We start from the raw sequence: 17,748 nt of genomic DNA, 5'->3' as shown, positions 1-17,748 counted from the left end.
CAATAATGGAATGATCGTCGAAAAATCAAAACACTTTTACATGAACGTCAGTTTGCGAAGTTCTCATACCATGACTTGTCACTCCATGGATATTATATAGGGCGGAGCGTTTTATTCAACTTTTTAAATTCGGTTTCACAATTGTGCAGAAAGTTTGTGGGAATGCAAAATTAACGCTGTAGCAAAATTTTAAGTTAATTCCTTTATGATTTGAGGGTCGTTTGGAAATTAAAAAATATGAAAAATATCATATTAAAAATTTCCCATAAATACATATACAATTTTTTGAGGTCACAACGGGCATAAATCATCCTGAAAACGTATTAATTAGAACGAATGTTCTAATTTTCAAATATCTCTTGACTATTTGAAGGTCATCGGAAAAATTTTATCAATATGAGAGTAAAGCATATATGGTATATGAAAATTTTACTAGGCATAAAATTTTGTTACTTAAGGGTTGCAATCGGTAGAAACCATGATTAAAACATCTAGGATACACGTTTTGATTTATGGAGCTCAATATTATCTATCACCTTAACGGCCAAAGAGTCACTCTAGAAATGACAAATTTTCTGAAAAATGTTAATTATTGGCTATTTAACACTTGTGTAGCCAAGCGGGTGCCTTCTGTGCAATCATCGCCTAAATATTCAGTCTATTCAAGTTTATACGGAGACACTATAAATATTCAGTACATTCAAGTTTATATGGAGACACTATAAATATTCAGTACATTCAAGTTCATATGGAGACATTATACCTACCGACGTAGTACTTCGGGCGGAATTGGGATGTAGTTCTTCGGACGGATGATACTATAGAGCTCTAGAAAATTTTAAAATAATGCTTTACCCTCATATTTTTTCTAATTTTCTTACGGCCCTCCAATAATAACGACAGTACAGAGCTATGAAAGTTAAATATATATAATAAAAATGTTATTATGATTATTTTGCCCATTATGACCTCTAGAAATGCTAGATGCATTTGCAGGAAAATTTTAATTTATGTGTTATTTTCCATACTTCTTTTATATTTTACGCTATTTTATATAGCGTATATTGGGGGGGTGTACGCTCCACCCTAATAGATATGGAAGGCATCTGCCTTATGTTCTGAATTCGAACGTTTCCAGCAGAGTCTTGGCCTCTTCCAGGCTGGCCTCTACTGCATCATCGTCCATTTTGCTCTTCAAGAAGTTTTTTCCTTTCTTTATAATGAGATTCAACTCGTCGGCTCTGTTGCTGAAATATTGCAGCAGAAGAGCAATAGCAAGGGACGTTCCCAACACTGTAGGGTCCGTTTTCTGCAATGCAGACACAAGATGACTGATAAACGAGAAGCTTCGACGAAAAGGAATTTATCTAACTGAATTTATAATTGACAAGTAACAGACATAAATGAAACAAAATAATTACTCATATCCAGAAAACAATTAACAATAATATATATTTGGTGGATATTTGTAAATAAAGTTACCTGATTGAGCAAGCGTTCAGCTTCACTTTCTTTTACTGCCACGAGCCCCAAAATGTCTTGCAATGACCAGGAGCCGTCGAATTTTTGACACTGAACTATTCCAAGTACGAAATTTTCGTCCAGTTGGCTGCCAGCAGAGGTTGATACTGCATTAGGCTTCAGTGACATGGATTTATATTGAGAAAATGTTCCCGCCTCAGGCATCTCATTGGTCGTAGAAGGGAAGGGCGTTGATATTTTGACAGGAGTTTGTTCATCACTGCTTCTTTGGGTGGAAGGAGCGCAAGTTCCAAAAGCTTGAGTAGCACGCGAGGTCGGTGAAAGCTGGCCAAGTGATTCATTGGGGATTCCTTGCAAACTTTGCGGAACTCCGAATCTAAACTTCGAACACTCGACGAAGCTTTGCGGCGAAGATCCCAAAGTAGGTTGTTGGGCTCTTGACTGGTTTTCAAAGGGCAACGAGAATCCAAAAGTACGTTGCTGGACTCCTGACTGGTTCTTAAAAAGTGACGAAGATCCAAAAGTTGGATGCTGAGTTCCTGATTGGTTTCCAAAGAGCGACGAGGACCCAAAAGTAGGTTGTTGGGCTCCTGACTGGTTTCCAAAGAGTGAAGAAGATCCGAAAGTTATTTGTTGGTCTCCTGACTGGTTTTCAATGGTCGACGAGGATCCAATAGTTGGTTGTTGAGCTCCTGAATGGTTTCCAAAAAGTGAAGAAGATCCAAAAGTTATTTGTTTGTCTCCTGACTGGTTTTCAATGGTCGACGAGGATCCAAAAGTTGGTTGTTGGGCACCTGACTGGTTTCCAAAGAGCGAAGACGATCTAAAATTTTGATGCTGAGTTCCTGATTGGTTTCCAAAGAGCGACGAAGCCCCAAAAGTAGGTTGTTGGGCTCCTGACTGGTTTCCAGAGGGCGACGTGGACCCAAAAGTTGGCTGTTGAACTCCTAAGTGGTTTCCAAAGAGTGAAGAAGATCCGAAAGGTATTTGTTGGACTCCTGACTGGTTTCCAAAGACCGATCCAAATAATGGTTGTTGGGCACCTGACTGGTTTCCAAAGAGCGAAGATGCTCCAAAAGATGTTTGTTGAGCTTGTGACTGGTTCCCAGAGAGCGAAGTACAACCAAAAGTTGGTTGCTGGATTCCTGATTGGTTTCCAAGGAGCGACGAGGACCCAAAAGTAGGTTGTTGGGCACCTGACTGGTTTCCAAAGAGCGAAGATGCTCCAAAAGATGTTTGTTGAGCTTGTGACTGGATCCCAGAGAGCGTAGTGGAACCAAAAGTTGGTTGCTGGATTCCTGACTGGTTTCCAAAAGGCGACGAGAACCCAGAAATTTGTTGCATAGTCCCTGACTGGTTTCCAGCGAATTGCGATGATCCAAAACACTGGGATAAAGTTGAACCAGGATTCGAAGCAGATGAAAAGCTAAACAATTTTTTTGTGTTGCGCAATTCAATAACAGAAGCATTACAATAATTTTTTGAATGATGTCCAAATTGCGAACGATTCTTGACGTCTTGATCAACGGCAACGAGGCCAGTGAAGCGGGATAGAACACCAGAAGCAATGCTCAGTCGAATAACTTCATCTCTATTGTCATCTGTAAGGGAAGGTTGTCAAATACTCTTCCACACTACCTTTGTTGTTCTACACCATCAAAACTTCATGCAATTGACATCCAATCAAAAGAATCACGCTTGCCGCAATAATAACAAATTTCGTTAAACAGTAAAATTACCACACAAAATACAAAACTATGGAGAAACTTGAGGAACGTCCGATTAGACAAGTATAAGACAACGAGCTGGCAATTGTCAAGCGAAAAAAGGCTTTAAAAATAAGATCCATATCCGCCTTGGATATGTACATTACAAATCGTTAATAAGAATTGAGGCAAAGCTAAAATTCATACAGACAAAATGAGTACAATAAAACTTCAAAACAAATTATCTCAATCACAAAAAAAGATGAACTAGAAAAAATACTGCCTTCAATTCTCCATGGATTACTTCGAACGCGTTCTGACTTAACCATAGAGGGTTAGAGTGAGGTCATGGATCGTTTGAATCATTATACACTGTATAGTTCCATGCGAGATAGCACAATACACTGCATGGTTCCAATACAAGGTAGCACTATACACTGTATAGTTCCAAGACGTAGTAGTACTATACACGGAATATTTCGATGGAGATGCATCACTGTACAAAGTATAGTAGTGGTGATGCTTACCGTATTTACTCAAAAAGGAAGTATATAGTCTAAAAATTCAGCCTCTTAGTGCGAAGCCCCCATGTGAAAGTTCAAAGTTCTACCCACATTCAAAATTCAGCAACATCAGAACTACAAGAGGACCACCGATCAAGGAAAAGCGAACTGCTTGAATGCCCAGGCCGTCTCTCTTACCCTCCCCCTTCAGGCAGAGGTCCAGGATGAAGGCGCGGGCGGCGAGACGATGAAGCGTGAGGCGTTCGTCATGCACCGTCACCATCTGGCGCTCCGTCACGCTGCACTGCCACTCGTCACCGTCCACCTTCCCCTTCAGCGTTATGCTCTTTAGCTGTAGACGTCATTATCATTATTAGCACAATTGTGTGCCGTCACGCAACCCTGCCATCACTCCGATAGCCAGAGTAAGCAGCGCTGCCATCACTCTTATCAAGCGAGACGAAGCGGCGCTGTCATCACCCTATCTACCCAAAGTCAGACCTGGGCACATCCGCCCAGTCAGACCTAGGCATATCTACCCAGTCAGACCTGGGCACAAGCCACCCGCTCCTAAACCTCCCTCTGACCTGGGCACCAGGCGGCATCCTGGCGTAGGCGACGAGGTGCTGCCCGCCGAAGATGACGGGCGGCTCAGGGGGCACAAGCGAGAGCCTCGTAGGCACGTCGCACTCGCAGGAGACGGTCACTCCCCGCACGCTCGCCTGCAGCATGCTGGCCACCAACCCCATCACCTGCACCCCACGTGGAAAATGACCCAAGAAAAAAACGTAAAAAATGAACCGGAAATGAAGCCGAATTAAAAATTTTTATGAGATGAAGTGTTTTTTGGGGGGGATGAAATTAAAATAATNAGGGGTGTGGGAGAGGTGGACAGGTGGTGTGGGAGTGAAGGGGTGTAGGGGTCAAGGGGTGTGAAAAAAATTGTTTTAAAGTTTCAAATTATCGTTCATGAATGCAGAATTTTCGAAAACTCTAAAAAAACATTTTTCGTTAAATTTAGCCAAAATATTGTAAGGGAGGAAGAACCTGAATCGGAAAGAGAATAGAAATAATACAGGAGTGCCTTAAATTAATGCGTCACGAGCTATAGAACAATTCATGCAGGGACCAGCCAAATGAAAGCAACTCGAGTACCTGAATCTACAGTGACATCTATTGGCATACATATTCGATTCTTCTAAGTATAATATACATTCCTACAGCATCCGGGATGTCGCGAGGTAACTGATGAGTAGTATAGCATAAGTATCCGATAAGATAAGCCATGTTAATCTAACGTTGATGACGTCATACCTCACAACTACACTGAATGACGTAACAATGCAACATGAGCCAAGTTCATAAATTAAGTCATCGATAAATAGACAAGTTTTTCAGCTTTTCCTTGGCTTCAGTAATAGAAGTATTTGCAATCCTAAGAATATTTCCTGAAAACTTGACGCAACTGCACTTTGAATTACTACTCTGTCTCAAGACAATGTACCTGTCTAGAGAACTCAGGGTCCACAGGCTGGCTAGATAATGTACCTGTCTAGAGAACTCAGGGTCCACATGCTGGCTAGATATTGTACCTGTCTAGAGAACTCGGGGTCCAAAGGCTGGCTAGATAATGTACCTGTCTAGAGAACTCAGGGTCCAAAGGCTGGCTAGATAATGTAGCTGTCTAGAGAACTCAGGGCCCACAGGCTGGCTAGATATTGTACCTGTCTAGAGAACTCAGGGTCCAAAGGCTGGCTAGATAATGTACCTGTCTAGAGAACTCAGGGTCCACAGGCTGGCTAGATAATGTACCTGTCTAGAGAACTCAGGGTCCACAGGCTGGCTGTAGATCGCCTTCAGAGGTTGCAGCACCTCCGTGCCGCCCATGTCGGCCTCCATGGAGGCGTGCAGCGTACACGCCTCCGCCAGAGTCGCCTCCGAGTACGTACGGCTGCCTCTGTGCTCATAGCAAGAACAGTGCAACTGAATGCGACGTGTACCAGGATATTTCATAAATGATAACGCATAATGTAATATAGTACAGAGGTTTAATTATTTTATTTAATAAAGGAACAGAAATGGCAGTCGCGACCCACTCTTTGAAGAGGAAGGAGTGCGTTGACCCGAAGGAGACGACGTTAAAGCGGCAGCCTGGCGGCAGACTCTTAAGGAAGAGCAGCAGCACAGCGCGGGCGCTCTGGATGTTAGAGCCTTGCATGCTCCCTAAAAGGAGTTAACAAACAAAAAATTAATAAATGCAATGGTAGAAATGTTTCTAATTTTTGGTTGAAATGCAAATGAGTAAACTCCATCAATAGAGGTAAAAGTCATGATGCTAGTCAGCTCTATGTCAGTCAGCTCTTTGTCATTGCTCCCATTTATCATCACAAAATAGATCAATTTTCAGCAGATGGAAAATCTTTGCATGCAAATTACTCTACTTCCGCACAACAACAATCGTGGTGGACAAGTGGTTAAGATCACTAAGATTGGAGCAGTGAGTTGTGGGTTAGAAACCCGCCGCTGCTCGTAAAAATTTAGGTCGAAATCCGCAAGATGACAGCGTGGAAAAAGATCGGCTTGAGGGCGACATGGCTTATTCCTCAAAGCTGATACCACTAGTTTACTTTACGACTATATTATCCTTAATCTAGTTTAATCTATCTATCCTTAATCTATTTAATCTAATCCCTGAGGCTAACAAAAAGGAACATTAACTTTCGCAATCCGACGTCTGAATTTATCTAATCTAATCCCTGAGGCTAACAAAACGAAACATTAACCTTCCGCAATACGATGCCTGAATTTATCTAATCTAATTCCTGAGGCTAACAAAAAGGAACATTAACCTTCCGCAATACCATGCCTGAATCTATCTAATCTAATCCCTGAGGCTAACAAAAAGGAACATTAACCTTACGCAATACGATGCCTGAATTTGTCGCTCTAACCTGAGCGGTCGACGACGAAGATGACCTCATTGAAGCGGGAATATGAAGCCTCGGGGAGCTGCGGGAACATGTTGATCATGAGCACCTGGTCCTTCATGATGCCCGTGGCCGTCACGTCCCCGGTCTCGATGATGGCCTGCGGCTGGTATGGGTTGTTGTAGTGCACCACGAAACCCCACTCGTGGTCACTCTTGTAGCCGCCATCTTGCTTGATCTGCAAGATAATTTAAAATGTGACGTTTGATCATTAAAATCTGAAGCTTGAGAAACACCAATTATAAGCCATAACAGGAAAAAATTCTTACCCTGAAAAAGCTTCTTCTATGGCTAGTACTCCTACTTAATTCACACTCCAAATCCTACTATAGTCATACTCCGAATCTCCCGCTAGTCATACTCTAACTCCTACTCTAGACATAATCCCTCTAGACATACTCCAAATCCCTCTCTAGAGTATGAGGTTTAGGGAGAGATTATGAGGTTTAGGCCCTCTGGTCATACTGCAACTTTTACTCCTACTTTTGCTCATACTCCCTATTCATCTTGGCCAAACGTTAATAATTTGTTCAAGAGATCATGGAATTTTCTTCCAAGTCTTCCCTAAAGGTTAGATTTGTTTGTATAGACGATAAATGCATATTAACGTAAAAAATACAAATAAAATCATATGAAATGTAAATTTCTATACATTAAACATTCAATGAATTCATTCTTATCGGAGCTCCTCTTCTCTCTTATCTGGCTATCAAGTTACATCGGCAACGACGTCAGCGTAAGATAAACGTGCCATCCCATTCGCTGCTCTGTATCAATCCATCTCACTCCTTAACTCATTTGCATTAATTTTATATTAAACATTGTGATGCATGTAATCAAACATGGATATTATAATCATTCAGTACACACTTTGATAAGACAATGCACATGTATATTAAGACCATCATGTAAATCTTAGTAAAATACGGCGTAGTCGTCACAAGAAACAATAGAGACGAGCTTCTATATTCGAAGATGAGCGCATTTTGATCTACGACACGGGTTTCATTAGCGTAAAAAACTCGAATTTATTTGGCATTTTATTTGCTTTTCAAACATCCCAGGGAATGCTTGATAACATTTTCGAAACAGAACTCCTCGGCGCCAAGCATTGAAAGTATTATTCACGATAAAGATTATGAAGTCATGATAAGGAAACGAGTGAACAGCTACAAAACTGACTGATGCGGTCTTGTTATCGCCGTCGATGGTGACGCTGATAAGCATTGAAAGTCTTTTATCACGATAAAGATTATGAAGTATTTGAAAGTCTTTCATCACGATAAGGATTATGGAGTCTTGATAAGGAAACGAGTGAACAGCTACAAAACTAACTGATGCGGTCTTGTTATCGTCGTCGATGGTGACGCTGATAGGGTCGGAGTGGGAGAGGACGCGAGCGATGTCCAGGGCGCCGCTCACCGTCGCCGACACCTCCATGGAGTACGGCTTCTGGGCCTGCGCCACGGCGCTAACGTCTGCGGGGACGTGGAGAGACCATTCGTGGGGATGGTTAGTGGCATGGGTAAGCCATTGGTGAGACTAGCCATGCAGGGAGATGGCAAATGGTATGGGAAAAGGTGCTTCTACACGGGGATAGTGCAGATGGCTAGTAGATCTGACAGTTATTTAATGTCAGAAGCTTGGTGTCTATCCCGCAAGTAAACATAGACACGAGGCAAGTTTAAGGTGCCGCCGTGCAGGTATCTAGTCGCTACCGTCACGGCGGCACCTTAAACTTGCCTCGTGTCTAAGATTACTTGCGGGATAGACAACAAGCGGCAGAGATTAGGCAACTGTCAGATCTACTAGCCGTCTGCACTATCCCCGTGTACAAGCACCTTAAGCCATGCAGAGGGATGGTTAGTGGCACGGATGAACTTTAGATGAGACAAACAAGGCAAAGATATACTTAATGGGAGTAACCAACTCTCGACCAGATCATCAAAGCAATGAATTGATAAGCTGAATGAATAGACGATAAGAGTCGATAAGATAACCAATGCATTAGAAATGAAGATTAGCTCACTGCACCTCCGACCAGCTTCATTGCAGTCGATCACGTAATAAACACATGAACATGTTATGAATAGAACGCCTACAAATAAATGAATCCGACTAATCAGTTCTCGGATCCTTGAAGAGAACTCCAAGTCTGTTGCATGATGAAATTTCCCAAGAAACCAGCGAAATTTAATTTTAAACACGTTTCATAAGTTGGCTTACATTCAAGGGTCTAATAATGTTCGTAAAACTTGTGGTAGCTGTTTATCCTGTCTGTTTATAATATCCTGGACAAAAAAACGTTGTATAATGACCATGCTTTCAACCATGCCTCTGACTTAGTCAGACTAGCGACTAGACACTAGCCTCAGTCAGACTAGACCATAGACTAGACTAGTGAGCGTGACTAGTTCAGAGTGCGTGGGCACTCTGAAGTGAGCGCACTCTAACTAGTGCGTGAGCACTCTAGACTAGTGAGCGTTCAGAGTTCAGAGTGTGTGGTTAATGGGAATTAAAATAATGTATCATCATGGAATAAGTTGATTCAGTTATTAGAAATAGAACAATATCAACAACGAATACGTGATCCGAGCGAACAAGACCAGTAACTTTGTTTATCTAGCAGAGGCGTCAGTAGTTGCAGGGACAGGGGCCGGGCTAAGTCCCCGAAGATTTATGATCATATATTATAGAAGTAAATAATGAATAGTTGTATGACATTATTAACTTAAACTTATATTATGGTAGTATTCTATTGGATTTTTCGGCATTTTGTCGTGATGAAAAAAGAATCATTTAATAAATAAATATAGCATTATTTTGGGCTTAAATATATTTTGGGAGGGCTAAAGCCTTCAAAAAGGTCTAATGACACCACTAGAATCTGGTATTTTGAAATGATAGTATGAGAAGACCAGCATGGAAGGTTTGAAGACCAGTATGAGAAGACCAGCATGGAAGGTTTGAAGACCAGTATGAGAAGACCAGCATGGAAGGTTTGAAGACCAGTATGAGAAGACGAGCACTCACCTAATTCGATGTTGGCATCAGGCCCGGCGCTGGACGCGGGTTGGTAGCGCGGGTTGAGCACAGACGGCAGACGAAACTCCACGCCCCCGTCCGTAGCCACCCGCAGCTCACACACCAGCGACAGCGTCACCTCGCACGAGCTCTCTGTACAGTTAACATATGTCGTGACGTACGTGCTCTGTACAGTCAACAAACGTCGTAACGTACGTGCTCTGTACACCCAACAAACGTCGTAACGTACGTGCTCTGTACAGTCAACAAACGTCGTAACGTACTTGCTCTGTACAGTCAACAAACGTCGTGACGTACGTGCTCTGTACAGCCAACAAACGTCGTGACGTACGCGCTCTGTACACCCAACAGACGTCGTGACGTACGCGCTCTGTACACCCAACAGACGTCGTAACGTACGTGCTCTGTACACCCAACAGACGTCGTGACGTACGTGCTCTGTACAGCCAACAGACGTCCATAATGTACGTGCTCTGTACACCCAACAGACGTCGTAACGTACGTGCTCTGTACACCCAACAGACGTCGTAACGTACGTAATAGGCGCCTGTTTGGAACAGTTTGGTCAGACAACTAATCGATCGCTGCTAATAGAACGCACTAACGCTGAAGAAACTCAAAGGTTTATTATGATCACTTGATAAATGCGTATAAAAATATGTACAATTTTTCGTAAGTTTCAATTCTATGAGAAGATATTCGTTGTTGAGTCGCAGGCAAAAAAAAAATCTCTGTAAACGAGAAGTAAATGTATTATATGTTAATGCAGATGTAATATATTTGGGCGCCGGATGAAACTAAGCCCAAGAGAAACCTTTACGAAGCAAAACTCACGCTCTCGTGACAGGGAAGTATACCGGTATATCTGCCATCTATACTTCCCTGCATTCCTACTTATGATGAATTTTTAACATTCTTTCTTATCTTATTCTTAACATGATGAAAATATCTTTTCATTCTGTGCAATATTATATCAATCAATATATAATAGTTTTAAACCTGGAGGGAGGTTGCCTAGAGCCAGGTTGATGATGTCAGCAACTTCTGACTCTTCCCGCACCAGCAGCGCCGTCTGGCCAGCCTCGACGGCATCTTTGTAGACCTTCTCCGCCTGAAGCGAGCGGGAACACAACGATTTAAAATTATTTCAAAGCTCAGTAGAAAAATAGCATTAATCGTTAGCGAAAATTAGGTATCGGGTCTGGTAATAACTAATGTGCGTTTCAAAACGATGCCCTAGAATAATTTTTGCAGCTCACGTCACCAGGAAGCAAATAACCTTCATTAATAAGGAAATCCAACAAAGAATCACAGATATTGTAAAATGAAACAAGTGACTACGTATAAATTCATTTATTTTAGATAAACATTTCGACAAAATCTTTCTAGAAAAAAAACGTATTTTTTGAATGGCGTGCCTCAACCGCTCCTTCATAATCTTTGAGCTTGTATGCGGTGTCAGGAACTCGATTCTTTGAATATAAAGGCTATAGCATCACACATAAATTAACAGGAGATAAAAGGAAGAAAAATTCTTCACCTTCTTCTTCTCGAGGCACTTGGCGACGATGACGCGATCCTCGAGCTTCGCCTCGACGTGGTACAGAGCGCTGCCCTCGTCCACAGGCGTCCTGAACAACACCTGCGCACGACCCCGTCACCAGCGATCACATAACACACAACAAACTCCAAATTAAAAATAATCGGATTAGGTTGCATTATTTCCCCGTAGAAACAGGTTTTGAAAATGAATAATACAAGCATGCAGAGGAGAAGCTCTACATTCTACAACGGCATATCGGAGTCTAATCATTAAAGGCTTGTACATCTATAATTATAATATCGTAATGATCAATTTCTTTCAACAAGGAGGAGACTACATCTGATACAGAAAAGATGCTTTTGTAGATATAAGGTTTGGTTATATTTACCGTGAAGCTTTATAGCTGCGTGAAACACCAACTTTGCATTAAACGGCAAATGTGTTTAATTTATAGTGAGCTCGGATTAAGCAGAGTCTCTGCGTCAGGTAACACAAAGGGCACTGACCTGGAGAGGGTCTTTGCGGTCGTTGCGGTAGCAGAGCGTAGACTTGATGTGAGCGACGTACCCACGCACACTCACGCTCGAGTTCACGCTCTCCAGGGGCACGCTCAAGTGATTGTCCGGTTCTGAGATAGGCCAGAGTTTTCGGATAAATCAAACAAGAAATATATTTTTAGCGCATTTTCTCATTTATGGAAAAAAGGCGCTATTGTGCTCGTCATGTCCGTCCGTCTGTCTGTCAGTGGCGTCACATTGCCGAGTATCCATGATACTCGGCAACGAGAAAATGCGCTTTCTGTCACTCCTTGCAGTGAGTACTGATATATTTTTTAATTAGTAATTACATTTAGTTGAAAGCACTGACACGGCACAGTAAAGTTTCCAATTAGAATTTGAGAAATGATTTCGCACGAAACATAAGTTGGATGCGAAACATCGCTTCTGCTATCATGTTATCAAATGCCAAGCAAGTAACACGGGAAGCTCAAGTATTTGTCGTGATTTAAAGTAAGATAAGTTGAGCAGTGAAGTGACACTAATCTCGTACAAGGAGTGAAATTAAATTAAATCGGCATGTAATTCAAATAATATCAGGTTCTGTGTGGGGATTTGAAGGATATGTAAAAAGTTCAGCATAGAATTGATTTATTGTTCTATTAGTCCGCCTTTTCTGATATGATTACTCCGCATTTTTATTCATGTTTGTGCATGGTCAATTTGGCCAATGATCGCTCACCTGCAATAATATAGCCGATGAGGCCGTACAGGCACGCAGGCGGCATGGCTGTTGCTGGTAGATTATCTCTGTATTTTTTTAACCTGAAATATTCTACTAAGAATGCTAGTAAATAGTTTGTATACGTGAACTTTTAACAAGAATTAACAGATCTGTGGAAAAATCACTTGAATTAGTGAAGACCGACAATGACACACAGAGTCTCCGACAGCGCTTAGACCAATAATTACAATAATAAGTAATAATTTGTGAATGAGATCACAAATGATTGTTTTATTTTCATTGAAAGATAATTTGGTCGAGGGAAGGAACGCTCAGGGTGAGTAGGAGCGGAGCCCATGTCCTGCCGTCTCGTTGGCCGCGAGCCAAAAGTTCAATTAGTCAAAATCCGAGATTTTATCGTCGATGTTTAGAAAAAGGTTTGAGAATCTCAAAGAATACCAAATAGTTTATTACATTTGGTACTTTATCCAATGTTCATGACCATGAAAGGGCAAGGACCGACATGACCGACAGGGCAAAGCAGCGGTCCGGCAGAAGCAGTACAATAAAAAATAGTTAAGATTTCTTAATTTTGTCAGCCAATGACTAAAAAGCTAAATCCATCAGCCGAGAAATCATGGGCTATGTTTACTTGAGTGAGCCTTGATAATATATAGCGTAATCTTCATTACTGCTGCAGCAGCAGCAAGACATACGTACAACGCGCTCCAACGATTGGTGTGCATTTCATCCGTTCTGGAATGCACAGTGAGTGTAGACGGGCAGGTTCTAACACAAGAACAAATGTGGTATTATTACTGCTGTTTCAGTTATAAAAATTTTGTAAAAGAATTCATATGAAGGAAAGCATTCCGTCAAATGTCGTTATCCAGTAACACTAAAGTTCTTGCAGTTGGACGAGCTTAAGTTAGAGTTTGAACATCAAAGAGTGGGTCAATATTTGTTTCAATTTGTAGGTGCGAGAACAATGCAGACCATCTTGTCGAAGCACATATTTTGCTTGGCTGGCTTCCACACAGTATTGACGGACGCCGGCAAATTTCACGGCAGCGATAAAAGCCAGATTCAAGGCTGTTTATTCGTGGCCGCTGCCATAGCAAGTTTTTGCAGTTGGCCGGTCCCGCGTCGCCAGGATATAGCGAGGCGTTGGCCTCATTCTAGGATAAAGGTTCACTGCAGCGAGGTCTGTATAGTGTATAGCATAGGCACGTTAAGGCAAACTTCCCAGAACATAAGTGGCCACTGAGTAAACTATGATAAATCAACTCATAGTGTAAGGCATTGCCGAAAGCAGGTGTGAATTGAGGCTCGAGTTCTCGCTGGGGGATTGGGGATACAAAGGATCTACAAGACGAAACTAGGAATGAAACACTCCAACCATACACCGTTATTTTTAGGGTCAAGCAAAAGCGATTGGAGAATTGGTCAGAAAAATAACTGCGTTTTTGTTAGAAGTTATGAGCGTTTTGTTTATCCTGTGTGAAGGGAGACCCGGCACAGGCATGCAGCCAGATGTCAGCGTGAGCCTTTCTTATAATTTCTATTCGGGATCAAGAGAACCACTGCTCTCTTTCATTATAATTTTATTTCGTATTTCAGAGCTACTGCTCTATCTCACTCCAAATTCTGTTTCTAGATTGGGAGCTACTGCTCTTTTCTACTACGGTACTTATCTCACTTCAGGACTGAGAGCTGTTGCTCTCGTTGACTCATTTCCTGTCGGCATTGAGTCGAGTGTGGAAGAGAGCAGCAGCATCTCTCCTCCTACTCTCGAATGCTTTCATGTGCGCGTTGATGCAATCGTGTGATAACTATTCATACGATAACTATTCATGTGATAACGATCAGTCACGATGACTCACGGAGTTCGGACTAACGACATTAGTAGCTGCAATGGAGATAGTCTCATCATATTCCACATTCTACCAGTAGATAAATTCCTGTAATTGCTTAACAATTTGTGAAAAAATACACGCATTACATTTTAAATATGAAAGTCAAGTTTGAGTGTTTGAAGATGACGCCGCAAACAACCGAGACTGTTTTGTGTTGGGGCGCGTGTCCACGATGCTTATCGGGCTGATTTTTGGTAATTTTATTGTTAATGGTAGAATCGTGCGAAATTGAGAAAATCAATAGAGAGTTAGACTTGAAATTGAAAAATTTTAGGTTTTTACTTTGGTAAGTATATTTAATTTAAAATAAAAGTTAAAATTTCCTTTATATCTTAGAAAATTTGTTGAACACAATTCTTTGCTGAATGTGGGGTCTGTACGATCGATTCTCCAAGTACAATATTTCACTTGCGAAATTATACATAAGCTGGATTCGGGGTAGCGAGTTTCGGGATAGAATTCGTGATGACGAAATTTTGGAACAACACAAATACCTGCTGGTATTCGATATTACAAACAATAACTACCACAACAGTATAGTTAAAATTGACTAACTTTGACATGGCAGCACATGCATCGACAGGAGCAAAAAAGATGTAGTGTAAGATAACAATAAGGGATTGACCTTGAACACAACCACCCTTGGTCGTGAACGACAGGCACATGGAGCAGCAATGTGTTAGAACTAACAATGCAGTTCAAATAATGCATCAACTTCATGAATTTTGTCACGAGCTGGAAAACAAAATAATCAACATTATACCGAATTGAAATTAGTGTTATACAAACCATAGGGTGTTATTATAACTCGAGTTATGCGTAATTCAATGAAAACCAATAAGCAGAAGACGTGTAAAAAGATTAAAGCAATGTCGATTTGACGATTTCCATGGAGATTATGTATCAACACTATTCAGGAACAGAACTAGACTTACGAAAGACTTACTAACTAGAATCCATTTAAGTCTTACAAAAATGAAAATAACAGCGGTAACTCCTGAGTAAAGTAAAACGCACAGCACCGAAGACTGGGAGAAACCTCACTAGCCCTGCCATGTTGCCGCACGCTTGCAGGCGACTGCCATGTTGCCGCACGCTTGCAGGCGACTGCCATGTTGCCGCACGCTTGCAGGCGACTGCCATGTTGCTCTGCCATGTTGCACCACGCTTGCAGGCGACTGCCATGTTGCACCACGCTTGCAGGCGACTGCCATGTTGCACCACGCTTGCTGGCGACTGCCATGTTGCACCACGCTTGCAGGCGACTGCCATGTTGCACCACGCTTGCAGGCGACTGCCATGTTGCACCACGCTTGCAGGCGACTGCCATGTTGCACCACGCTTGCAGGCGACTACCATGTTGCACCACGCTTGCAGGCGACTGCCATGTTGCCGCACGCTTGCAGGCGACTGCCATGTTGCACCACGCTTGCAGGCGACTACCATGTTGCACCACGCTTACAGGCGACTGCCATGTTGCCGCACGCTTGCAGGCGACTGCCATGTTGCACCACGCTTGCAGGCGACTGCCATGTTGCCACACGCTTGCAGGCGACTGCCATGTTGCACCACGCTTGCAGGCGACTGCCATGTTGCACCACGCTTGCAGGCGACTGCCATGTTGCCTCACGCTTGCAGGCGACTGCCATGTTGCACCACGCTTGCAGGCCTGTCTCTTATACACATCTAGATGTGTATAAGAGACAGATGTTGCACCACGCTTGCAGGCGACTGCCATGTTGCACCACGCTTGCAGGCGACTGCCATGTTGCACCACGCTTGCAGGCGACTGGCAAGCGCATGGCAGGAAGTGTGCCGCTGACTCAGCATGACGGACATCCTGCAGTCACGAGTGTTCAGGCGTACAGCTTGTATGGCCTGGTGCTGAATTACAGTCAGCACAACTATCGTCTAAACCTAATATAGGTATTTTACTATACCTAACATGGGTATATTTATATTCCTAGGCTATATCTAACATGGGCATAGGTATATTCCTATACCTGTACCTTAAATATATTAACATATCAGTAAACCGCATATTTTCGGAAGATTATTTCGCGACGCATAGCACTAGTGGGTTTTAATTTGGCGCACGTTTGTACACCAAGTGAGAAAGTAACACGTCATAAGTTAACAGTTTCGTCATTTACTATATTATTCAGCTTCTGAATAATTTCTTCTTAATTTATTAAAATTATTATTATAGAAATATTTTTTATTAGAGTAAAACTAACAAATTCAATATATTGTTGACTGAACATGTTGTTAATGCTATAGAAACCCAGAACTTCCTTTACTTTTATTGAATGCACTAAAGATGATATTGATTGTTTCTTTGAAATTAAACGTCCACTCGCATCGCCAAACGTCTACCTCTTAGCTCAGTGGTTTTCGACACTGAAATATTGTGCGTGAGATATGTGGATATTATTTGTTAAATATTATAATTTCGCTGCGCTCCAAACACGGAATTTTAGGTGCGCTGGGACTCATTATCGACACTTCTCAGAACTCTGAGCTCTCAGAATCGACACTTCTCAGAACTCGGAGCTCTCAGGACCGACACTTCTCAGAACTCGGAGCTCTCAGGATCGACACTTCTCAGAACTCTGAGCTCTCAGGATCGACACTTCTCAGAACTCTGAGCTCTCAGGATCGACACTTCTCAGNCCTAACATGGGTATAGGTATATTACTATACCTAACATGGGTATAGGTATATTACTATACCTAACATGGGTATAGGTATATTACTATACCTAACATGGGTATAGGTGTATTACTATACCTAACATGGGTATAGGTATATTACTATACCTAACATGGGTATAGGTATATTACTATACCTAACATGGGCATAGGTATATTCCTATACCTGTACCTTAAATATATTAACATATCAGTAAACCGCATATTTTCGGAAGATTATTTCGCGACGCATAGCACTAGTGGGTTTTAATTTGGCGCACGTTTGTACACCAAGTGAGAAAGTAACACGTCATAAGTTAACAGTTTCGTCATTTACTATATTATTCAGCTTCTGAATAATTTCTTCTTAATTTATTAAAATTATTATTATAGAAATATTTTTTATTAGAGTAAAACTAACAAATTCAATATATTGTTGACTGAACATGTTGTTAATGCTATAGAAACCCAGAACTTCCTTTACTTTTATTGAATGCACTAAAGATGATATTGATTGTTTCTTTGAAATTAAACGTCCACTCGCATCGCCAAACGTCTACCTCTTAGCTCAGTGGTTTTCGACACTGAAATATTGTGCGTGAGATATGTGGATATTATTTGTTAAATATTATAATTTCGCTGCGCTCCAAACACG

The 17,748-nt window shown here is 41.8% G+C and overlaps 1 protein-coding gene across 1 annotated transcript; it reads right to left on the bottom strand.

The window, feature by feature from the left end:
* Window positions 1-238: 238 nt before the first annotated feature.
* Window positions 239-12,655, bottom strand: LOC108667876. Its single transcript, XM_018154975.2, has 14 exons — window positions 12,506-12,655; window positions 11,773-11,894; window positions 11,264-11,365; window positions 10,723-10,834; window positions 9,712-9,855; window positions 8,014-8,156; window positions 6,643-6,856; window positions 5,788-5,914; window positions 5,460-5,648; window positions 5,196-5,226; window positions 4,279-4,443; window positions 3,890-4,043; window positions 1,483-3,083; window positions 239-1,309 (listed from the first exon to the last, which is right to left on the bottom strand). Exons 1-14 carry the CDS (start codon window positions 12,549-12,551, stop codon window positions 1,112-1,114), a joined length of 3,348 nt encoding a protein of 1,115 aa, XP_018010464.2. The 5' UTR covers window positions 12,552-12,655; the 3' UTR covers window positions 239-1,111.
* Between the last annotated feature and the right edge of the window lie 5,093 nt (window positions 12,656-17,748).

This window comes from Hyalella azteca, unplaced genomic scaffold (assembly GCF_000764305.2).
Source record: "Hyalella azteca isolate HAZT.00-mixed unplaced genomic scaffold, Hazt_2.0.2 contig8042, whole genome shotgun sequence".
In the NCBI taxonomy this organism is placed as follows: domain Eukaryota; kingdom Metazoa; phylum Arthropoda; class Malacostraca; order Amphipoda; family Hyalellidae; genus Hyalella; species Hyalella azteca.
The sequence above is the reverse complement of the archived record's forward strand: the minus strand, read 5'-3'. Positions and strand labels throughout refer to the sequence as shown.

Coding starts and splice junctions, on each gene's coding strand:
- LOC108667876 (XM_018154975.2), bottom strand. CDS start 12,551: ATGCCGCCTGCGTGCCTGTACGGCCTCATCGGCTATATTATTGCAG. Junction 10,835..11,263: donor AGTGCCTCGAGAAGAAGAAG/GTGAAGAATTTT, acceptor CGCTCGCTTCAG/GCGGAGAAGGTCTACAAAGA. Junction 6,857..8,013: donor ACGATAACAAGACCGCATCA/GTTAGTTTTGTA, acceptor ATTATCTTGCAG/ATCAAGCAAGATGGCGGCTA.